At 39.5% G+C, this 25,156-nt stretch overlaps 1 protein-coding gene and 1 long non-coding RNA gene across 2 annotated transcripts in view; both read left to right on the top strand.

Annotated features, from left to right (window-relative positions):
- The window catches only part of LOC108125605 (uncharacterized), a 30,697-nt gene extending 28,146 nt beyond the window's left edge, over nt 1–2,551 (top strand). Inside the window, exon 3 of the long non-coding RNA XR_001773318.3 lies at nt 1,326–2,551. This is a non-coding gene — a long non-coding RNA (uncharacterized lncRNA). The remainder of the gene's footprint in view (nt 1–1,325) is intronic.
- A 14,133-nt stretch (nt 2,552–16,684) lies between these two features.
- LOC108125569 (uncharacterized) lies at nt 16,685–17,825 on the top strand. Its single transcript, XM_017241792.3, has one exon. The coding sequence runs from the start codon at nt 16,824–16,826 to the stop codon at nt 17,604–17,606; it is 783 nt and encodes a 260-aa protein (XP_017097281.3). The 5' UTR covers nt 16,685–16,823; the 3' UTR covers nt 17,607–17,825.
- Nucleotides 17,826–25,156: the final 7,331 nt, after the last annotated feature.

Raw genomic sequence — 25,156 nt, 5'->3', positions numbered from 1 at the left:
GTTAAGGCGAAAACTTGCAGTTTCCTTGATTACAGACAAGTTGCTTTTTCCCCTTGGGGTGGAGTAGTTTGTGGCTCTCACAGCGGGCTGAGGTTACGATTACTCATCCATGTGACAAGCTGGGATACAAAAATGATAACAGGACTAAAGAGAAATACTCTACAGAGTACGTAAAAGTTGATTCATAAAAATCTTTAGAATATGGAGAGTTTCTTTTCTGTACAATAACCGATACTTGTAAAGCAGACCAATTTTCTTAAAAAATACTCTTCAAACAATCATAGAAAGTCATGGAAAAGTCAAGACCTGTAAAGATAGAGAACAAGATATAGGATTTAGGTCTTAACAGTCATTAGTAGCGAAGCAGAAATGGCAGTCAGCAGAGCACTCGGAAGCATTTAAGTGCACTTGAGTGGATTTTAATGGACTGAACTGAAGGGCCGAAGGGTGTGTCCTACAAAAGTCAACTCTAAAATCTCTTGTCACTCTAATCTAGCCTTTTGTCCTCGTCAGGGTGTATAATGAGAAATCAAAAGCCTTACTTCCATCAGATTTGCCAACAGGATTTTCCATTTTCTTGATTGTAAAGTGGAAGACCAAGTTTTGTTCTCTGTGTACCAAAATAACTGGCCTGAAGCAGAGCTTAAATTTAATGTAGAAAGCAGAGCTATGTGTTCAGTGGCCGCCTATTTCATGGTCCATTTAATAACCAAAACATTTGCTAATTAAGCGCCGAGTGCCCGCCGCCATCAGCAATCGGAGCGGTGATGCGTGACTTAACCAGTGAGTAGCTCCTCGTTCCCATTATGGGAATCCTATGCAAATAAACTGAAACCCAAGAGGTGGAGCAACAATGAATGGAAAACTTGTAAATAGGCCAGGATTTCTTGTTACAAATGCTCCATAAGGGGAGCAATCCAACCGACTCTACTCGACTCGACTCGCACTTCTATGGCCTACTTCATTAATATTTATTCAAAGCAAAAAGCGATGTTGTTTTCCCAGTTTCCCGACTTTTCCCAACTCCTTGCCACTCTTGAAAACATAACTTTGAATCTGTAATGGTTAAAAGGGGATTGCGAAGGGTTTTCTGTTGTTAACTTTGGGCATCGTTTTCATTGTAATTGAACTATAAATGCCTCGAGTTGAGCATTTATTTGCCTGTTTATTTGCTTATTATTTGCATACATCCCTAAGAAACTTAGAATATCAAATAAATAATTCAGTAATCAGTGAGGTAGACTAAGAATTATGTTTAAGGTTCAAGAGCCTGAAATGGAAACTGGTTTTAATTATCGCATTTCCGCTTTTCAATCTATTTACAGAATCGTTCAAACATTGCGGTCAAATGCTTCGACAACAAAATTTCAATTTTCAGGGTAAGTTGACAACAAACAACAACCGAACAAAAATTGTGAAAATTTCAAATGCAGAAAATCGCTTTTTGTGCTCTTGAATCCACAAAAGACCTTTCAACTTGGCTGCACTTGTCTCGGGGGGAAATTGATATTTTCACCAATGGGGCCAGGCGGTGGTTGTGGCTGTGGAAGTGGAAGTGTAATTAAAGCAGCTTATAAGTAAAATTTCCTAACCGAATGTTTGCCTTGGCTGTCATTTGTAGTTTTGCAATTTCGCAATTTCCCCAGCTTGTGTCATTCAAATAAACAAACTTGCGAACTTCCGAAGCAGAAAATTAATTTGCAAATTTCTTAGTTGAATAAAGTGAAAGGTAAAAGGGAAGAAAAGGGGACATCCGTTTAAGGAGATCAATCAACCTTAATGAAACTGGGAATTTATAAAATCAAAAGGATTTTCTGGCAATGATATCTTGTAGCTTAGTTATAGAGTCCTAAACCAGTGCATGTCCTGTGTTGCAGGACAAAGACATTCAATCTGGTAGCCACTCCCTGGGTATCCTTTGCCAGGACTCCGAAACTGAAGCCAAGGCAGTTTTTATGAAGCCAACGTGCTGTTGTTCGCGTGCCCGTGTTATCCTTTGGCCGCCTCCACATTGTTGTTCCTGTTATCCTTTGGCAGTTGCTTTATTTGCCGTACATCTTTGTTGACTTAATACACGAGTGTAACTAAAGCGCGAGGAATTTAATTTGCCTTCAAATTGCTTGCAGGACTCGGAAGACATAGGGGCAACAAAGATTGTTGGGAGTGGAAATGGGTTTTGCGATTTAAACAATTTAAGGTGTTCTTGGTATAACAAGCTTGCTAAAATTTTAAAGCGGAAACTACAGCACATGCTGACCAAAATCCTTCATCCTAATCCCCATGGCCTGCTTTCCATAAACTCAGTTTGTTCAAGGATTTCCCTGTGGCCTCTCTCTAGAAAGTATGCATATATGCATGAGAAATTTCCCAAAACTAAAAAACAAAACAAGTCAAATAAGAGATCAACCGATTAGATAAAAAAAAGAGCTGCTCAAATTCAGTTGTCCTAATTGAATTAGAAGGACACTGTATGCAAATTGCAATATTTCACATGTTTGTCCAGGAAACTGTCTGGCAGGAAAGTATATAGTATAGTATAGCAGCCTCAGCAGTTACAATTTTGAGTCAGTCAGGCAAACCTGAGCTAATCCTTTGACTTGTACAATGCACATCCTGAGGAAAAAGTGGTCATGCATATTGCATAATAAACAAGACAAGGCAAGCACACATGCATTTATTTATTTGAATGCCTTAACAGAGCCCTGATTTTTCACAAAACCAAAAACCGAAAACAAACAGCAAATACCATATAAGCCATACCATATGAGAAGTGCGGCAAGGGGGGTGGCAAGTCTTGACAAGTGGATAAACAGTAGTAACAGATACATCGAAGGATACAGAATACATCTGCTGAGAATTAAATTTGGTCAGCGTATGCATAGATTTCGTATTTGTCGGTTTTTGGTATTTGCATACAAAGCATTTGACTTTTGTTGCACACAAGAAAAACTAGATGACAAATAAAATAAACGATATACACATGTAAGACCATCTGGTCACAGGATAAACCGGACAGCAACAACAGTCAGTGGCATTGATTGGCTGTGCAATCTGACAGATACAGATACAACCACTGAGATCTCTACGTGACTACAACACGACCAATTAGTGTCGTCCCGGCCACAGACCGCCTACGGTTTCCCCATCCAACATTCTCGTCCTCGGCCAAATTAAAGACTTAAAGCCACATATCCACCGTATGTATATCCGCATCCTTCTTGGCCAAAAGGATGCAGCCTGTAATTCAAGGCAGGCACTGAATTCAACACCTTTTATAAAGAGCCCGGCGCATGCACATGCATACGAAATCCCCTCGAGCAGGAAAAGGAGTTTGCAATTGTGGTGCCGGGAGCCTGCTTGTTATTTGATGACTATTTTAAGGACACTTTGACGACGTCGTTTTTCCCAAGTGCCGCTGCACAAAGTGCTAAAAAAAAAGGCCTGAAAAAGATGTTGGCACATAGAGAATAAAATGATAACTACTCCAGTAGACTTGGTAAGCTGAGTACGCAAATTTGAGGAAAGGAAAGATAAACTACAAAAAGGAAAGCAAAGATTATAGAGTATACAGTGGGGTTATATATGCTTTTTGGTAGGGCTATATGACAGTATTTATAGTTGAAATATAAGGGAATAAGTATATCTTAGAAGTATGCTAGAGAAAGAATTTGTAAAATTCAAAGTTGTTGGGAACTTAAATTATGAATAAGTGAAAAAAAATCTTGATAGATGAAAATGCTTCGTTGACAACAAAAATATTTATAAAAACCTTTTTTTCTCATATTCATAATATCCAGAAAAATAGTTCTAGTTTTGCAAAAATCTCCTCCTCACTTTCAATCAAAGTCCTCAAAACTCTCAGCCAGAGTGAGAAAAAAATGAAGTTTTCCAACAGCAGCCTCAAATGACAGCGGCAGACTTCAAAGTGAATGAAAATCGCAAGAAAAACTGATGAGATAAAAAAAACCAAACTTCATACAGTGGGTGGCGTGGGAGCATCAGGAGGAGCTTGAGGAGAAGGTTAAAAAGTAAACAACCATTATGCACTCTACATAAACGCTGGGGAGGCTTTGGGGCAGGAGGGCTCTACTGCGATCCTATCGAGAGGGTAAATGGCAGTTGGGCAGCATAAACACATTTTACGGCCCCACTCCACCGTCCACCCTCCTCGCTTACACACAGCGAGAAAAATAAACAATTTCATAAGATATGCGGAACGAGGCAGAAAAAAAATGAAATTGTAGAGGAAGAAGCTACGTTGGAAAATATCTGAATATATCTGCAGGAAAAGTGTGAGCCCAAGGACCAAGGGTAAAAGGACAACCGCAGGGTGGAGCGGAAAAATGCAAAACAAACAGAAAACTCACAGGAGCAGGAAGAAGACCAACAACCAACCAACAACAAAAAATGGAAAAGGAATGGAGCTGGAGGTGGAGATGGAGGAGCAGGAGCACCAGGCGACGAGACACTTTGCCGCCAACGCAAATAAACCCAAAAAAGTGGGCGGGGACAGACTGGAAGTGGACTTCGAGGGCAGTGGTGACCAGATATAAAGGACAGAAAAGGACTGGTATTTTTAATATTTGGTTTTTTAATAAGTTCTACTAACCATTATATTTTGGCCAAAAAGAAGCCAGAACTTCAACATGCCCCATAGACAGAGTGAGACAGGAAAAAAAGAAAGAGAGGGAAAGGGAAGACCGGAAACCTCCGCCGACAAGCGGCAATGGCGACATCGTTGGCCACTCAGCAGCGTTTGACACTTGAAGCAAATGACAATGTGGCCGGCAAGGACAACGTAAGGACACTGCTAAAAAGGACAACACGAGACAAAATAACCAAACCAATAAAACCAGAAGAAAAAAAAACAAACACAAAAAAGACAAACACGCATAAATATTTCAATTTTTTGGTATGAGAAATATCACTTATGCATATATGTACGTTTGGCATTTATGTGCGTAAAGTAAAGATGAAATATTGAGCGGGCATAAAATTAAATCCACATTCAGGCAAACACAATGTGGAGGGAACCAGTCACAGGACTGGCGATACGGAGTGGACCAGTTGGCATAACAAACTGCTGATAAAGCGAGAACCTCGCACGCGAATGGAAAAATACATTAAAATAAAGAAAACATCTGCGGGCGCAAACAGTCGTAAATAAATGGAAACTCACTGCCGGCGATGGCCCCCAAAAATGGTGGACATAAATTTCACGTTTTTGTTGCTTTTCCGTTGCCAATTTTCAATTGTTTGTGTGGTTACTGAACGCCACTGAAAACCAGAACAAAAATGCCTCGGAATAGGAAAGAATTGGGGAATAAAACACTTACGGCCAGGATATCAGCCAGCTGAGTTATGAATGCATTTAAGGGAAGTTATTATAAATTAATTCATACTAATACCTTGCCAAAAAAATAAATTCTACAATTGAATACTTTATTCTAATATTCAGATCATATCCTTTCAAGCCTGCCCAGCAATTTCCCCATATCTAGATAAAACCACGCCATTTGCTAGTCTTCCGCCTCCTCGTTATGGGCACGCCCCCTTATATGCCATGCAATTGCTGGAGGAACTCCCCTGTCAATCAAATGACAGCCAACCAGCCATTTGGAATTTTCTTTTGTTATTCCTTGAGAGAAGGATAGAGTGTGGGTTGAGGATGAACTTTAACCTCCCCGGAAAAACTGCTTATCAATGAAGGCGACAAGCGAGAAGCACATCGAGTGGCTATATTCCAAGAACCGCACTCTAATTCCCCATATATATGTGCGAGTATACTCCATATGAAAGGCAATCCATGGGGAGATTGGCAGAAAGACATTTGCATGTGTATTTGGTTGTTGCATGGCTGGGGTTTCTTTTTTCCTATTATTGTTGTTGTTGTTCTAGCATTGACATTTACGCAACATGTCCCTGTTGCATGTTTGCAATTTGCATTTGCAAATAGTTGCAAAAACGAACATCAAATGCGGCTTGACAAGTCAGGGGTTCACCAAGAAGGTGACGGGCGGGTTATGCCAAAAAATATTCAGGGGATGTTAGGGCACTCGAAAAAAATATAAGGATTTTATAAATTACTATTATAAACTTTTTTAGGAAATTTCTTTAATGTATATATAATTCTATAACTAAAAATAAATCAAGAGATTCAAGTAAAAATTGTTCATACTTGTATATATTTTGAAACTAAAATAACGTATTTAAGGTCCCTTATTAATAATGTTCATACACACAATAATTTTTGTGCATTTCCCTTACCAATATATATATTGTTTTTTATGTTTTTTAAAGGATATGTTCACATTTCTGCCAGTGGCCTTAACATCATTCCGATTTTCCCTTCGAAAGTTTGTAAATATGCATGCAAATTTTACTGGATCTTGCTTTTTTTTCAATTTTGATGCATGGTGTGTTGTGTGTGGGTGGTGAGGGTGATAGTAATGGTGGTGCGGCAGTGTGGCATGTAGTTGGGTGGTTTAGCCCCATAGTTTTAGTTACAGTTTTCGGTTTCGGTTTCATGTTTGCCATGTTGCGGCAGCTTGTGTTGCCGGCTTTTTGTTGTTTGCCTCATGGCGTGCATTTTGATAGTTTCTGCTGGCAATATCAGCACTACCCCTGCACCACCACTGCAATAGCAGTTCCCTGTTGCATAATCAAGCCTGGCATTTTCATAAATGCATATACAATATGCGATATGCATCTCCTTTGTCTCCCGAGCTCAGCTGGCGATGCTCAGCTCAGCATCAACTGAACACAAAAAAATATACACCCATGTGTGTTTGTGCCATGAATTGGAATATTGGCCATATTGATGGCCACTGCCACAGAGCACAAGGAATACTAACTAGTAGTTAAGGATAACATCAATTTCCTATTTCTGGCTTTGGGGCATTTTTCATTCGAATTTCGAATCCCATCGCTGTGGCGCGTTAATTTGCATTCTCAAAATGCCACAAGCCAGTATCTCTAGTTATAGTCTCTTTTATTTGGTATTAGCATATTGAAAATGGATCTGGGGCACATACACTCTGTCATTGTTTAGTTGCCAATTGAGGCACACCATTCCCCAGATCATTTTCATTGCAATTTTCCAAAATTGGTAGATAAAGTATGATAGGTAGTGATGGTTGTCAGAGTTAAAGAGTTCTTTTTATTTATCTTAAATAGATTATACAAAAATCATTCATTCGCAAGAAACTTTTCAAAAGTTTTAATTTTGTGAAAAACACTTGAGTTTACAGAGCTTGTTAAAAATGGCTGACGCTTAAGGAGAAATTCTATTCATAGTCCCGGCATTCAACTTCAATCATTTGGTAAAGTGTTCTGTGAAAATCCCTCTGCCCAGAAAGAGCAATTAAAAAACTGTTGCCTTCATTCTGGCAAATCACTTAAAATTATTAACAAACTTTCCCTCCTGAAAGGCTTCTGGCCTAAAAGCCGTCCAAATAAAGTTAGCCAGCTCCAATCTAGGGCCATGACCAAACAGAAAGTAAATTCCAAGAAAATCCCACACACTGCCGCAAAGATAAGAAAATCAAAACCCAGGCTGGTTTTTTTTTGGGGGGAGGTTGGGTAAGTGCAAATCAGGAAAAAGTGCGTCAAGTTTTCCTTTCGGCTTTCCCCCCTCTCCTGCTGACTTTACAACATACAAATGATGAAAATGAATGACTACATACTCGGAGCAGTGAGTGAATGAATGAATGAATGAGTGAGTAGATGAATAAATGCATGAACTGATGTTTGCATGTGGAACGCGATGCTGAAAGCAGCTTACTCACGTTTGTGTAATCAGTGTGAAACCAGCAAAGGACACAGAAAGGATCCTGGAAGGGAAAAGCCCACAGCAAAGGAAACCGAAAAGCAAAGCCAGCTCGTGAGATTTTCATCAAAAAATAAAATGAAATAAATCGACAACAGTACACCTAGTAATTAAATTTATTAGCTTTAATTAAAGCTATAATAAATGGAGAATAAACTGATAGGGATTTAATTTATTCAAGAATTTTAAATAAAAATTTAATCTTCATTAATTCTAATCCTTATATACCTTTTTAAGTCATGATTATAAGGTATTACTGAAGAAGGCACGCTCTAAGTTCAATATACATGATGACATGAGGCAGCACTCCTGCCAGGACGTCTCTCTCTACATTTTTCCCATTTTTTCCCTGTTGTCCTGGATTGAGTGACATGTCGTCGTTTGGGTGATGAAAATTCCATGTGACAATCGCTGTAAGCTATATGCGGAGGCGTTCGCATTTAAGGGCGTGGCTGAGGCAAATACCTTTATTGTATGTCAACGTGTCAAAGCCAAAAGCGCCAAAGTCAATTCGACTTGCGGTTGTCGTACCTTGTCGTTGACAATTTTCTTCCTTGCTCTGAGAAGTGCCACCCATTTCCGCCCTGATTCCGAGAATCCACCCTCCGCCTTAGATTGGCTTAACTTTTGGCCACACACAATGTTATATAGCCGGGCTTTAAGGCTTTGGCCCCAAAATGTGCAAGTGCATTGGCAATGACTCAACAATGGACTTGCCGTCCATAAAGCCACACGCACACATTAAAACTACTTAACGAGCAATTAAAATCAAACCAGGGAAACAAAAAGAAAAAATACACCGAAAATGCAAGTCAATTGCATTTATCAAACGCTGCCAATTAGTCCAGACGAGAGAACAATGGAATTATTTTTTATAGTACTTGCCATTTTTTTTGGGGAGTAAGCAGCAGGGAGTGGTTCTGAAACAAAAGCCAAGTCAGGGCACTAAAAATTTATGACAGCAACTAACCTCAAAATGTGAATGCCACCCAGGGCACATTACGACCCAAATGCAGTGAAAAAGTTTAAGATATACCCTGACTTGGGGTTAATAATGGTAACTTTAAAAACTATAAAGTCTCATAAAAAATAATAAACTTTAAATTAATTAAATATAGGAATTTTGAGACTAAGCTTGGAGTCAAATAAGTCAAAGAAACTAACAGACATTCTTTCTAAGACTTTGCTATAAAATTCGCAAAGCCATCTTTTAGCTAAATATAGTATTTATTAAATTAAAATTTCATTATTTTTTATCTTATAGATACTTACAGGTAAGAGTATTTAAAATTCTCCTAACAAACAAAACCCAAAAGTCACAACTGTTTTTGTGGGGTTCGCTTTTGGGCGCCAATGATGTCGAAAGTTGATTACGCTTTAATGGCCAAGGCGTTCCACTGAGTTTTTGGCCCCTAGCCCCTGACCCGTGCCCCTATCCTCCCTGTACACCCCTGAACAAATTTCGACCCTCTCAGATATGCATTTTGGTGAAAAAGAAGGGCACATTTCTAATTGTTTAATGGCTGCACCGCATGCAGTTTTGTTATGCAAATGGCCTCATGGCCTGCCAAATATTTACGACTTGGGGCGTGCTTGGTTGCAGTATATTTCCATTTTTCTCGGCAACTGCAAAGCGAAACTTTCCAATCATTATTGCAGGCTCACACATACACCAGGACACATGGACAGCAACCCATACAGACATAAAAACACACACATACACTTGGCTAGGCACGTAATGGCCTCTCTTCTTTTCCTTTGTGCAGTGATACGTGCGAGGAAAACAAAGAACTCGGCCCAAACAAAAGGCGGCAGGAGCAGTAGAAACAAAAAAAAAAAAAACAGCAAGTGCCAGTCCCATAATCGGGCTTAAAGTACTCTGGAAATGGCAGCTGAAACTGGGTGAGGAAATTCTCGCTTCAAACGTGAAAATCAAAGCAAAAAACAGAGTGCCAAGTACATTAAATAATGAATCCTGAAAATGCAAGGGGTAAACTCCTTTACTTCCGGCCACTCGTCTAGTTTATATTCAAATCAGGGCTAGTAAAGGGGTTTCTCCGTTTTATGGTATGTCGGTAGTTTTTATCAGATTTACCATTAAATCCGGGCAGCTGGCTCGCCCAATAGTAAAAATAATAAGTGGAAAATCAATTTAGAAAAAACATTTCCGTAGAAGGAAAGGTCAAAATAATAAATTATCCTGCTTCGTGTATTTCATAGGTAGTTATGTATAAACCAAAGAGTTAACTATTTTTATGAAATGCAAGCCATTTAAATTAAAATTTTTCATCGAGATGAAAGGATTTTAATTTTTATTCACATTTAACCGCAACTATGCTAGTGGAATACTTCTCTTGGCCAAATCCAGTCAAAGGCGAACGCTAATTGAAATTCTTTACCCAATAACCGCACACAGAAATTCCACTTCCTCCACAGACTCACACTGACATGTACACTGACATCGAAGCATACCAACAAATGGCAAATGGTTATCGATGCATCCGGCATCTGTGGCCACTTCCGGTCCACTGCCCCTTGCTGACTTCAGATTTCGGATTTCTATACGAGGACATTCAATGAGCGCGACAGATTAGCCGCTTGCCGACCACAGAGAGCCGCAGGAAAAGCCGGGGACAAGCTCCGGGAAAAGAAGGCAAAAATCTGGAGGGTGGCCCGCCGGCGGAAAGGCGGAAAACTGATTCCCACAAAAGCGACAGAGTCCGTAATGATGCGGAAGTGGACAAAAGGTCGGAGAGCCGCACAAAAGAAGGAATCAGCTCGAGGGGCAACAGCCTGGTTGGTATTTCCCAAAGCCCACAGCCATGGCCAAGCACAAAAAAGAAGGCATTCTAAAACTGCGGTCAATTGAAATGGCAATCAAGTTAGCGGGCAAGTCCTTGTCAAAAAGGACACAGAGACACACTAACAAGGACGCTCGGAGTTGGGAAACAAATTTCTGAAAATTTACACCACAGAACAAAGGCGAAATTGATGGGCAATCGTGCAGAGATTTAGGGAAAAATAATAAAATAAATTGGGTCTTAAAATATATTAAATTGTTTAAATTTTAAGACATTGAACGAATGTTTGTTTCTTTTCTCCAAGGACCTTAAACAACTTACCTAACAAACTCTGAAAACTTGAAGAACTTAAACTGAAAGCCACCAAAAAATCTATTAAATGAAATGCTCTTTATAAAAAAAAAACAAAAATTAATAGTGTCTAGAGAAGCGAAAGATAGAAAACCCATTTCAATGGTGCCTGGCTAGGCAGACAGGCAAAAAAGTAGGAAAAATATCCTAACGAGAACAGGAAATGTTCTGGGCAGACATCTACAAAAAAAAAAGTGAACAAAAAACGAAGCTACACGAACGATTTTAAAGAGAAAAAGCGACCAACTAGTGCGGTTTTCTGTGAAAAACAGAAACGAAATATATACCATTGAGAAGCAGCAAACCCATTGCCTACTTTCGGGCGTTTAGCCCGGCACTTTTCAATTTAGTTGCCATCGCTCGGCAATTTGCACAGACAAACTGCAGCTGCCACAAACAAAGTTTGGCTTTCCTTGGCGAAGAAAATGCCCGAGCTGAGCCACCAGTTTGATGGCCTTTTAAAGCCATTTGATGCGATTGCTGCCAGTTTCTCTGGCAGTCGAAACTTTTCCGCCATCGCCATTGCCATCGTCATCGCCAACGCCATCGCCATCGCCAAAACAGCAAAAGACCAAAAACGCTTTGCGGTTTTTCCAGCTGCTCCTTTTGCTTCCATTGCGGCTTTTCCGCCGCAGTTTTGTGGCCAGCTCGCAGCACTTTCCTTGGCTCTCTAAACTGTTTCTGCCGTTTTGCCCACAAACTTGGCAGATACTTGCTGCTGCCGTTGCTGTATCTGTCTGTTCATGATTTATGTTGTCTCGCCTCGGAGCCTCAAAATCTTCAGAACCTTCAACTTTTTGCGCTCGAAGCGCGAAAAAGAGGCAAATAGTGGTTGAATGGATGGAAACACTACTCTTGTGAGTCGATGCAGTTCTGTGCACTTGTTATGGAGTTAACCTTTCATTCAAGTGCAACCACATGCAAAATTTTAAGGTATATATATATATGGAGATTTAACAACAAAAATCACAATGGAAAAACCATGCCAGAAGAACATGCAAAAAGTTGAAGTGATTTGCTTAGAAAGTTTGTGGTTTTTTTTCCCCCACAACTCTCCACCTTTGTTTGTCCAACTACTTTAAGTGAACCTAATGGCCTGATGTCTTCGATGAGTTTATTTGTTTGCCCAAGTTTTGTCTTGGACCCAAATTGTTTGCCTAGTCTCGGACAATTTAGTTAAGAAAATTATCGTTTCGGCTGTCAAGTGTTGACTTGATTTTGCGTCCTCACATGTGTCCTGTGTCCTGACAAACTTTTCGGGCGTGGAAGGAAAAAGTTTATGGGTTGGAGACTCCTTGACAGGCAAAAATGCTGACAGGAAGGAAACAGAATCTTGAGTCGAGAATATGAAAGTTGGTTAATTGAATTGCATTCATTAGGGAATCACAAGAGCTTACCGTGTAAGTAAACACACAAAATAGATACTAAATAAATAAGTAATAAGCAAACAAAAGAGAAAATTAAACCTTGATTAGGAATATGCATTAGCTAAGTAAAGGCATCTAAATCATTAAATACTAGAGACTAAGCTTTAAACTAACTTTAACTAATAAACTTTCATCCTTTCTATCTGCTTACAGGATATACATACATATGTCTGCCACATAACATTACCACAAAATGGCCAACATCCTGTTGACGGAGGTAACTGAAACCAGCAAAAAAATGGCCAAATGGAAAAACTTCATCTGCAACTGGCAGCGTGGAAACTTTCTCAACTTCCACTTGATATGTTAAATCTGCGAAAATGCATCAACTTTACTAATTAAAAGGAAACTGTGGCCCCTTTTTTTTTTGCCAATTTCACGAAATAAGAGCCAACAGCCATGGGAAACTAGACGAGAATCGGTTAGCGGGGCTAAGTGCCACGCAAGCCATAACTTGTTAACGGTTTCACTTCAGGTAAGTTCATTAGCTGGCCAAACAGCAGAGAAGCCCCAGAAGCACCAACTGTGAGTCATCAATCAAATCAGCAAGCTGGCCAACCGACTGCGCCAATTCGGAAAGCGAATACAGCCTTCGAGTGAAAATTAAATGAAAATTAGAATGGGCCAACATACACGTACCGAGTGACAGGATGACAGGCGAGTGTGCCAGGTGAGTTGTGGATACCGGACGGTGGATTGGCGATGGGAAACCTGGACAATGCCCTAGGGCTAGGCGTTGTCACGTGACCGACGAGCTGGGCAATCAACGAATCAGGCAACCAATCAAGCGGCGTGTGACATGCAATTGAAGCGTATACGTGACCTTAGTGAGCCACCCACTTTACAGGCAGCCAACCACAGTGGTTCAAATGATTGTCTTGAGCTTCCATTAGTTTGCACTCCAGATTGATAGCCCAAGTGGTTTGGCCCTGATCTGAAAAGGTTTACTATTAAAAGATTTGTAAAGATACTATATCTAGCTATTTTCTTAAAACATTCTTAAATGTGGTTTAAACCACTCCCAACTCTAACCATAAACCTTTAATCCAGTGGCTGTATTTTGAAAGTGTCCCAGACTCTCTCATTGCATTATAAACTAACCGAACGTGCGTCTGTCAAAGTGCTAGTCCTGGCAAAGGACATGGTCCGCATACTGGCAGTACCTTCCAGCCCGCTTGTCAGGGCTTCTGACCAACTTCGACCGAACCTCCTGGCAGTTTAGTCCCAGCGACACGTCAATGCTTTCATCATTTAATTAACTGCTTCGTGCCGCACAAATGGCCAGGTAGCAGAAGTGGCAGGACTATGCTGTAGAGGATGCGTTCCTGCCGCATCTCACGTTTCCATTTGCAAGTAGCCTGGGAGGCATGGTAGATGGGATGTCCTTGGTGGCTCACTTTGCACGTCACACGTGATTGATCGGTCATCTGGGTGTTGAGGGAGCCAGTCGGGAAATTTGAATGTCACTTTCGCTTGGCCAGTTGTGAATTATAAGCCCGTTGGCAGACAGCTACAAATTAAGTTAATTCAATGAGTAGGCAAGCCAGGAAACTAATGACAGGTCAATGATAGTGTTTCCAAGAAGTTTATGGGCCTCCGTCACTATTCATAAAGGAAGGATAAATCTTATTAAACAACAAAGAGGCACAAATGTATAACAAATCAAAGCCTATATTTCCATTTATTTAAGCCCGAATTCTATACTTTTTTCACCCTAAAACATAAACCTATAAGACCATTAAAGACTATCGCATTAAAAGATCAAATTGTGGGTAAATAATTTATGGTTTTTGTAAAAAAACAAGAAGAGTCCTCCCACCTCCTGGTATCTGTGTATCTCTGGTCTTGTTTTCGGATTGAAAGGAAAACCCAAAAGCGATATTTTTGTTGATTTATGCTTTTATTTTGTGCATTATTTTCGAGTTTATATTTAAAACATTAGACAACGTCAGCAGAGACACAAAAGAGATAAAAACTGTGAAAATAAAACTGCAACTGCGGCAACAAAAATTTCTGACAATTGTAGGTGGAATAGTGGATCCTGAATCCTGAACTCAACTGAAACGAGTGAGGGCAGATAAAAGGACTTTGGGCCAAAGGGCAGACAGACAAATAAAGCGGAAATGTTAACAGCAACGAATGGCGCCGGCGACAGTAAAAAAGGGTGGCTTTTGGGCAAGTTAGTGGAATGGTTGGTTCTGACTGAATTTTCCTCCCATTAGATTTTCATTTTGTATACGATTTCCGTTGAAGCACATGGGAAAAGCTTATACCAGCTCGACTCTTTTTCCAAGCCTGTATGCGTATAATTTATGTTTTCAATCTATTTTTTTGTTCTTTATCCTTGAATTTCAATTGACTGCCAGTCAGGATGTGAAATATTCAGTGGAACATTTAAAGAGGCAGGCAGGTGAGAAGTTTCTGTTACAATCTGTTGACATTAATGCCTTGGAGAGATGGAAAGAGCAACTGCCTCGTGCAGATGTTAAACAATTTTTTACCAAGATGCTCTCCCCAGCCTTGTGAATGGGAGCAGGACAACAAAAGGTCCTGTCGGCAAAGAATAGAATGCCAGTCAAGGGGGTCCGCAACAACACATTCCACTACAAATGTCAAGTAAATAGTTGTTTGCTCGACAATTGGCAACAGGCTGCCTAAGAAAGGGCTCCCCCTTCCGAGGCGAATTCCTACAGGACAATTCCCTCTTGCAGTTTTTGTTTTACTTCTTGATTGTTAAGTTCGTAAAGGAAAACTTTAAACGTTTTGCAGCAAAAGGATTTAGAAAGATATTACAATAAACAAAGGGCAACTCGTTTTGTAAATATTAAAAGGGTATTACGATTTGAAAGACTTTTTAAAGTACACTTCATGAAAACTTTTCAAAAATACTCTCCAAATTAGTAGGATATCCTTTTTTAAACTGTCAGAGGGATATGCTGGTTACTGTAATACCTTTATCAGGCCATATATATTGTATATCTCTGATAAATTGTCTGCTGGCTGCCAACCCGTCCACTCAGCTTTAATTTGCCTGTCATTTCGCATTGCCTGCAAGGGCTAAGCTGACATTTGGCCCCGTCAACTGCCACTCCCACAGCCACCACCCTTTTTTTTTTAGCCAAGCTGCGCACATTTTCTGAAATGTAAGCGAAAAAAGGGGAAAATACTTGCCCAGGTCGCAATCTCTGGGCGAAATGAGGAAAAAAATACAAAACGAGGAGGAGGCTGGACCTGCTTGGAATGAAACTAATTACGTGGACGACTTTACACGGAGATAAGACTTAAATCACCAAAATGAAATGAAATTTCTTTTCACAAAAACGCTTGGGACGGGTCGCTGGACGTGGGGAAATTTCAGCCTCAAAGTGTAACGTATATAACATCATTAGGCAAAAAGGCAACAACAAGACAAAAGTGTGAAAGCCAAGAACGCGACCACAAAGCGGGTTAATTACGCACAACAAACAATAAATTACTTGGCTCAGGAAAATGCAAAAGTCTGAAGCACAAAAAAAGAAGAAAACGGGCTAACAAAATGAAAGAAATTAGTGAAGGAGACCCTAATCAGCTTAGCGGGCGAAAGGATGATTAAATTTTCCTTTTCAGCTGCGAGTGTCAAAATCAAAGGAACATTACGTATACGCCATGTGTTGAGAGAAGCACATCTCTTTTATCCTTCTTTTCGCCTTTCAGCTGGCTACACAGTCCATCATAGTTTGGAATCTCTAGACTCTAGAGTCGAGAGCCACTCTCATTTTTTTTCAAACTTTTTTGTTTATCCTGAAAGCTTTGTTTTTATGAAAAAATACCCACACACACTAAGGCATAAAACAGAGTGCAAGAAGACAGACAAAAAGAAAATGGCGTCGGAATTTTTTAATTATAAAATGTGTTTATCCGGAATTAATTGTTATTTTTTTTTGCGCTTTTTTCATTTCAAAGCAGCTGCCCCGAAAAAAGTAATCCAACAAAAATAACTGTCTTTCCAGCCATCTTCTTTTTTTATCGCACAGTTCTCTTTGGTAAATTACTCGCATTTTAAGCTTTGACTTTTTGTCCTGTCCAGGGAAAAATAGAGAGAAAGAAAGATACGAAAGAAAGGAATTTATCCTCCAGAGGATTATCAACCATTTTCTCTGGCAGGAGTATTTTAGAAAATGGTGTTTATTTCAAAAATTCAAGCTGAAAGAGTTGTATATTTTATTGCAAAGATATCTTAAATTTTTCAAACCATTTTATAAACATCATTACCTTAGAGTCTTTGAGTTTTCAAGCAAAATGAATGACTGTTTCTAGTTTAGTCACAAGTTCGAATCCGTAGTGTATCATTTCAAACTTGTATTTTCCCAAATTAAATTCACCAATTTCTCGCCCAAGTACGTCTTCGAACTCCGATTGTTTCCCCCCAGCAGCGGTATGGCCCACAACGCATCAATTTTTCGCAAACTAAAAACCCCTCGAACGGATCTACCATCATTATACCGTCTGCAGCCGCAGCCTCAGGATGATATGGGACCGTCCAGGGAGAAGATCCCAAAGCTCAACAGCAGTCGCGACGCCTATCAACTGCGCCGGTGCAAGGCCATCAAGAATTTCGGAGTGGTGGAGGATCCTGCCAAAACATCGAAGGTGATCGTCCACGATCTCAATCAGATGGAGGTGGACCAGCACACCGAGCTCAAAAACGCCTCGAAGCACACATTTCGCACCATGGGAGGAGGAGGAGCTGCAACAGCCGCAGCAGTTTCCGCAACAACGGCAAGTGGATCCCAGAAATACCTAAGCAAGGTCAGTCTCACCAATCAAGCGTCCAAGACCACGCGATCGTCAATAGTTACGTCAAATGTCAAGAAGCAGCAGCATTCGCCGGACATGGAGTACAAGGACTCGAAGGTCATAAAGGAAGTTAAAGAAATTAAGGAATCGAAGGAAGCCAGGGAGCCCAAGGAGACCAAGCCCCACAAGGACAAGGAAGCCAAGTCGCCAAGGGGAAACCACAGCCATCGTTCTTCTCGTCCCTCAACCGCCAATCGCACCAAGACCTACTTTGACAAATACCTCAAGTTCGCCTTCGACCTGAGCACTCCGGAAGGTGTCAAGCAATTGGAGGACCACTTTTTTCCCACACCCCATCCCGTTGACCAGAATACTACAGCCCCCAGTCAACAATCACGGTCGGCGGAGTCGAATGGTAACTAATTTGGAAAGGATCGAATGCTACTGATCGCGAGAAGAAATATGAGGGCGGCTAAATTAAATCGTATTTTGCTCATTGATGCTCGAAATGCAGCAAAACCCAACAAGCTCAATGAGACGATGCAGAAGTTAAATATAAATTGAAATAACCCGAACTTTTATTATTTTTGGCTAATAAATTATAACATAAATAGCCTGAATACACACACAAATCTTTATAAATCTATCTATCTTTTTTGATATAGAAATTTTCGTTTTTGAATAATGAACTTAAAGCTTGTTATACGAAAAAAAATGATACCCGAATAAAATGGAAAACAATTTTCTTTCTCATGAGAATTAATTTCATATTCCCCGAGAGCCTAATGAGCGTTAATAACACTTTAGCGACAAAAGGCCATTCGAATAGTGGGGAAACATTTTTATTTTGGTTTAAATGAAATTTATTGTTTGGTCCATGTACTGCCCTCTCCCACTCCCCATCTATGCAAATGTATTATGCTTTGTTCAACATAAATTCACGCACACATGTGCTTAAACCGCAGGCTCATTCAGCAAAAGCAACAAAAGCTGCGCACTGGGCATTGTAAATCATAATCAAAACAGTAGAACAAATGAACAAATGAAGCTAATGTGCCGCATGCAGGACAACTGCGCGGGAAAGTGGGAATGATATTTAAGCCTGGTCGTGACAAACCGTTCACTAAAATTTAAATGCAAAATGTTTGTTAAAGCTGTACGACGGGAACAAAAGATATTGATCGAATGATGTTGTACCAAATAAAATATTAATACATGAAATTATATAAAAACTAAACATTAAAATTAAGTCTTCATTAAATTAATAAAGATTTTTATAAACACATGTTTCTTTACAAAAAAAAGGCAAGTATTTACAAATTATTCTATATTTCCATTTTTCTTAGCATATTTTCATGGCTCTCCCCGAATAAAAACTATTGTCCATGGCCGGCAGACCATTGCATTGTTTATGTGCCACCAGTGCCCATGCATATTTTATTCAATTAATTTCGCTCAATCAGTAAAGAAACATAATAAAATCGCTCGCAACAATGCTGCGTAATTAGAGCGAATTGATTTATGTGACTGCTGGCGCATTGATATTAAGGATCCCAATCGTTTCACCCTCGGGCTCACCAATAAAACGTGCTTAATGAAATGCAAACAGTGACAGAAACAGAAGAGCTGAACAAAAAAAGTGCATTTGATTTAATTTTTTGTGAATGATTATCTGCAACGCTGTATGTAGCTGGTTGACATCGGGTCAGATCTACGTTTTTCAAGCATTTGGTCCCCTTCAACCAGCTGTAGCAGTGGTTGATGACAACAAAGTACAAGTGAAAAGTGATTTATTCGAAAATATGCAATAAATATAATCAAGTCTTTAAATATGGTCATTTAATCTTAAGTCTCTTGCTTACTTAGCCAAAAGCATCTAACTAGTTAGTCGGTTTATCTTGTTAAACATTTCCCAAATTATATTCAGAGAAATGCACTTTGCATCTAAAACCTGACTAAACAAGCTAAACAATATTTCGATTGTGCTGACAATTTGATGAAATTCGGAAACTCAAATAACTCATTTTGACGTCGAATGCATTAAGGCTAAGAGCATTAAGTATTTACTGGCTAAATACACTACCATCTGGCTGCAAAACGAAAGTGTGTGTAGGTTGTGCACATTGTATTATATGCAAATATTTGAGGTAATTTCTGGCATTGCCAAATACTATGTACATGTACTTGACGCAAGTAAATCAAACATTTTGCATAATTCAATGGAATTTTACTTGCCCCAGATCCTTATCCGAAGCATTGATTTGTGTCCAGCTTCCAGAATGAAATGAATTTAATTAATTTTATAGCCAAAAGGGGTGACGGAACGAGGGCATCGTTTTGAATGGTCACTCACTCAATTAATTAACAAGCTTCGTTGGCATTTGCACTCTAATCAACTCGGCCATTCAGTTAACTCCGAAAATCAAGTGATATGCAAATACACAAAGCTCTTCGACGCCGGACAATAATTAATTAAAATTCAACCAAGATAGCCAGTATCAGATGGAATTTAATTCAAGGGGAAAAATTTATGTAGAAAAAAAAAAATATAGTATTTTGTTAACCAATATTCTAATTGTCGCCTTCATTAAGTGTCTTATTTTTAATTGATGAATAAAAAGAGAGAAAAATTCTGGCACCAAACTTCATCAAAGACAACTTTGGCAACTGCGTCCATAAATTATTCAATTATGCGCAGCCCCAACGAATCGGATCGAAACGAATCGAATTGAATCGCTTCGAATGGAATCGAATCGAATCGGTCCGAACGCAACTCAACTGAATTGAAAGTTCAAATTGCATTGAATTTTAAAATGGTCAGACCTTAATGAAGGCCCTGCGAAATGGAGCGGAAGTTAAAAACCAAAAGAAAAAAACAAATTGAAACGCAGTCAAAAATTCACTCCCACACCCCCTTTTTTTTGGTGCCATGCAAGTGAAATTCAATTTAATGTAGATTTACATGCAACCGATGTCGAGCAGCAGTTTTTCCTTATTTCTCTTTGTATTTTTCAATGAAAACGCTTGACAAATCACCGCACAATGGGATGGGGTGGAGGATTGGGTGGGCTGGATTAAAGGTGGGAGGTGGGTTGGTGCCTGCGGCCGTGTCATGAAATGAAATCGACATGAAACCAACGTGACCAACGTCATTAATTATCGCCGGCAATTCTGTGCCCTGCTAATTACGACATGACCTGGACCCCGGACTTTTGGTTCCGCACTGCTCCCGGGAAATGAGATGAAAGGTGAGAGATGAGTGATGAGGGAGGGATGAAAGGGTAATGGAGAGTGGGTGGTGCACAAAATCGTTGGCAACATGATGGCGCACATTTTACATTTTGGCCAAGAATGAAAAGTGTGTGCGGTGGGCCGCAAATAACATTTAATGGGAAAAAATCGCAGTACTTATTTCGACTGAAGGGGAAAATAAAAATTAAAGCCAGAACTACCTTTCGGTATATACCTGATCAGGTATAAATTATTGACTTTTCTGTAAAACAAACAGGAGTAAGAAACTCTTATATGAAAGAGTTTTGATTCATAAATCAAAAAAATATCTTTTTCCGCTTAAAACTCGCATAGAAAAAGTATAACAATAAGACCTTTGTGAAGCCAATGACTGATGTTTTCTGTGCTTGCCACCAATTCATTTGGCACTGCATTGTGAAAATTCAACAAAGTGGATTGCGAAGAAGTTTCATGAATCCAATGAAGCACCAGCACAGATAAAAAGTACGAGTACCAAGATGATGAAGAGCTTCTGACCGCAACCATTCAGTTGGCCATTTTGCAAACAAGTCGCTGTAAAAGATAAGTCCCGCCAACTACAAAACTTAAGCCACTGAAGCGTAAGATACACACAACAGCCAAAGGAGGAGTGTCCGCAGGACGAGCAAGTCAAGTCTTCGGAAAAGGCTAAGAAGATATTCTGCAAATAGAAAGGTTATAAGTTGCAGGAACTAAACTATTTAATAAGAAACCTTTATAATATTTTCCAATAGATTTATTAAACTAAATACAAGTTTTAAAAAATATGTGTTAGGAAAACCATTATCCTGAAAAGCTTGCGGAAATGTTTGATAAATAACAACAAATGCAAGTGGGACTGCGACCAAACCCATTGGAATTCAACTTTCATTTTGACTTTGACACTCATAGCGGCCAGAAGACCACAGCGCAATGGCTCAAAGGACAAAGGACATGCCCGAGAGTTGCTTCGCTGCAAAATCAGCAAACGAAGACGAATGTTGGATGCCTGTGGTGGATTATTTTCGGTGTGGTGCCGGATGGTTCTGCGGTTGTGTCAATATGACGACAATAGGATTTGCCACGATAAGCTTCTTGGTGCTCCTTGATGTTGTGCCACAGTGCCATCGAGGGGTGAGAGACGGGACTGCTGTGACCAACTGCTCTGACGTCTGAAGAGTTGGCTGATAAATGAAATTCGCAAAATAAATGCATTGAAGTGAGCTTAACTCAGACAAGTCCGTCGGGGCTTTATATCCACCCCGAAAGTTTATTTTCCCCTTTGTCGATTGCCAACGTCAGCAGTTCATAAATATTTTGCCTCATTTTGCCGAGTATTATTTTATGCCCACTTGTCAAAGCAAAGTGGAACACAATCCATACAATCCAAACCAAAAGAGTGTTGTTGGCTTTTATCTTAAGGCCGAAAAAGAAAAATACTTAAAGAGTCTATCAAGGATATTTGAGCCAAAGATTTAAAGGCTAGTTTTACGTTTTACGTGTAGAATCCTAATAAGTATTCAAGTCAAGTAAGACAAACTATTAAGTTAACACGCAGTTACATTTATGGCTCACACCTGCCCCTGCATGGCCCATTAAAATAAATGCACTTTGGTGATTCTCAGTCATACAATTAACGTTGTTTTGTCACTGGAAACAGTCGTATTAATTGAAGTGCCCCATAAAATATTTCCCATTTAATGGTGAGAGTTTTAAATAATTTTAAATGAACCGAATACTGCCATTCCCGAGAGCCATTAAAGATATAATAAGTGGATGTAATTTATGGATGCAGTTTTTTAAACCGCAAAATAAACATAAAAAAAGGCTAAAGGGGCATTTTCCCATTTAAATGAAATGCCAGTTGATTTTATTCAATTTTTTTTTTTTTGCAAATCTGGAGCAAATAACTCATGCAAAGGACTTTGAAGGCTAAAATCTCTGCAGGTGGATGCTGGAGGATTTAAGAGGCCTGCCTAATATGCCCATATATCTTCTGCTGACATAACTTTTTATACCCAAAAAAAAAAGAAACGAGAAAAAGGACTAAAAGGACTAAGCGTGAGATGAGTGCGAGTCCCTGTCGCTGTCGCTTTGCTGTCGTCGTCCTTGCGGGGGGTGACCTGCTAAATGGACGGAAGGGAGCGGTAGATGCCGGAAATACGCTTCACGTTTTACTGAATTTGAAAATTTGAAAATTATTCATGAGCATGTGGAAATTAAATTCAGGTCCACACAAAAGAGATTTATTTGCCAGCCTTTCGGAGGACTACCTTCCCATTCCCATCAGTCTCTAGCCCCCTTCTCTGGCGTCCTTTTCTATTTGTCTCTTTTCTGGGCTATGCAATGAAATGAAATAATATAAAAAAAGGCATCCAGGAACAGGCCAAGCGGCTATTTATTTGCCTGGAGCAGCGTCTCCTCCATCACAGTATTCAGTACCAGCTCCAGTTTCTTTTCATCTTCATCTATTGCCTTCAATTTGCCTTTTTTCTAGCGCATTTTCCTTTTAGTAATTTTTATAAATACTCTATCTTAAAGCTGATTGAAGCTCTTGCTTTATAATTTATCATTACTAATAAAGCAAATTATAGATCGTAAGATTATATCAGAAAATTCTTTTTATTTAATGAAATATTTGTATTTCCTCTCGCAGTATTAAATATTGGGGTCAATCCATCATAAATATTCCATCTGCCAGGGCAACCAAAGCTCTACCATTTCCACCAGACCATAAACCCGCGTGCTCCTCCCTCTTCGCATACATATATCTGTGTATTTTTTTGTAATGTCCGACTTATCGCAACTTTTCCATTATAAAATTAGGTCAGCTGCAAAAATAACTCAACTCAACTATTTTACCAGTCACTCGATTTTTTTTATACTATCTTTTTTTTTTTGCTGCGGTCGCCAGACAAATATTTAGTCGACGGTGGGGTGGAGCAAAAAGGGCGGTTCCAGAAAATGGAAAAAATGCAAATTTGTCAGTTTTACGCTGACATTGGTCCGGACCAATGCCGGGACCAGGCAAGGACTTGATTCGCAGTCCAAGGAATACGACATCCTCCTCTCAGGGCCAGGGCCATTCCGCTAGCTCCGGACACCAGTTCCATCCCATCAGATGTTGGTTTCGTTTGGTCTGTTGTCATAAAAATTGTTTCCATTACATTATGCTGATTTCGTGCATTTATTCAGGCCGACTGTCGACTCTGCCGCTTGCCTCTTGGATATCTGCTTTGTGGCAACTTAATTTCCATTCTTTTTTTTTATACTTTGGTCCGGGCTTTTCCTTTTTTTATATTTTTAGTGGAGCGCTCAGCTCAGTGTGTATTTGACCAAAAAGCAATTTCTATTTTCTTCATATCGCACACAAAAGTTGGATTTGTTGTGCTGCAGATAGAAATGGCGAGGCCGGCAGTAAAAATGCGCTGGTCAAACAATACAGCTACCTTTTTTAAGCTTTTCATATTTTTCGTTTGCCCTGGACACAAGAAAGGAGAATAGTTTATCCTGTTTTCCGATAATAGAGTTGCTGTTATAGGTATAGTTCGAAAAGATTAGCAGTTTGTTTGATTGGCATGGAGGCCATTTATTTTTTGGTCACTCACAAGGCGGCCGAACGATGGCTGAATGGAAGAAAGAAATACATAAATTATATATCTATAATTGGGATCAAGAAACTAGCTCTAAAAGTGAATTACAAATTTCCTATTCTTAAAAGAAAATAAAAACAAGAATAGAAAGCTAACTTCGGGCAGAGCCAAAGTGATATACCCTTGCGGATAAGATTGGATATTTACGGAAATAATGCATATAGTAGTCAGATCCTTATAAGAATTTTAATATAAGACCAATTTATAAAATACAACACATAAAAAAAATATCACCAAGCTTCTATCTTCATTTGGGATCCCTCGAAAATGAGGTTTTCCACTATAAATGGGGTTTTTCCCTATAGGGCCCACAGTGTTGGCTATATCTTCCCCAATTCTCATCCGATTCTCAAGCCAAGTACCTTAAACGATTTCTAGATCAATTTGCTACCATTCTGCATCAAAATCCTGAGACAAAATATCCTATAGGGCCCACAGTGTTGGCTATATCTTCCCCAATTCTCATCCGATTCTCAAGCCAAGTACCTTAAACGATTTCTAGATCAATTTGCTACCATTCTGCATCAATATCCTGAGACAAAATATTTTTTAGATTTTGTATCCAATTTCGTTTTCCCCTATAAATGAGGTTTTCCCCTATAGGGCCCACAGTGATGGCTATATCTTCCCCAATTCTCATCCGATTCTCAAGCGGAGTACCTTAAACGATTTCTAGATCAATTTGCCACCTTCTGCATCAATATCCTGAGACAAAATATTTTTTAGATTTTTTGTCCAATTTCGTGATGGGATCCCTTGAAAATGAGGTTTTCCCCTATAAATGGGGTTTTCCTCTATAGGTGCCACAGTGAAGGCTATATCTTCCCCAATTCTCATCCGATTCTCAAGCCAATTACCTTAAACGATTTCTAGATCGATTCGCCACCATTCTGCATCAAAATCCTGAGACAAAATATTTTTTAGATTTTGTATCCAATTTCGTGAGGTTTTCCCCTATAGGGCCCACAGGGATGGCTATATCTTCCCCAATTCTCATCCGATTCTCAAGCAGAGTACCTTGAACGATTTCTAGATCGATTCGCCACCATTCTGCATCAAAATCCTGAGACA

Source organism: Drosophila bipectinata, chromosome 2L (genome assembly GCF_030179905.1).
Source record: "Drosophila bipectinata strain 14024-0381.07 chromosome 2L, DbipHiC1v2, whole genome shotgun sequence".
NCBI lineage: Eukaryota > Metazoa > Arthropoda > Insecta > Diptera > Drosophilidae > Drosophila > Drosophila bipectinata.
The sequence above is the reverse complement of the archived record's forward strand: the minus strand, read 5'-3'. Positions and strand labels throughout refer to the sequence as shown.

Bases quoted from the DNA above. Each gene is read 5' to 3' on its own strand.
- LOC108125569 (XM_017241792.3), top strand. From the start codon at position 16,824: ATGGCCCACAACGCATCAATTTTTCGCAAACTAAAAACCCCTCGAACG.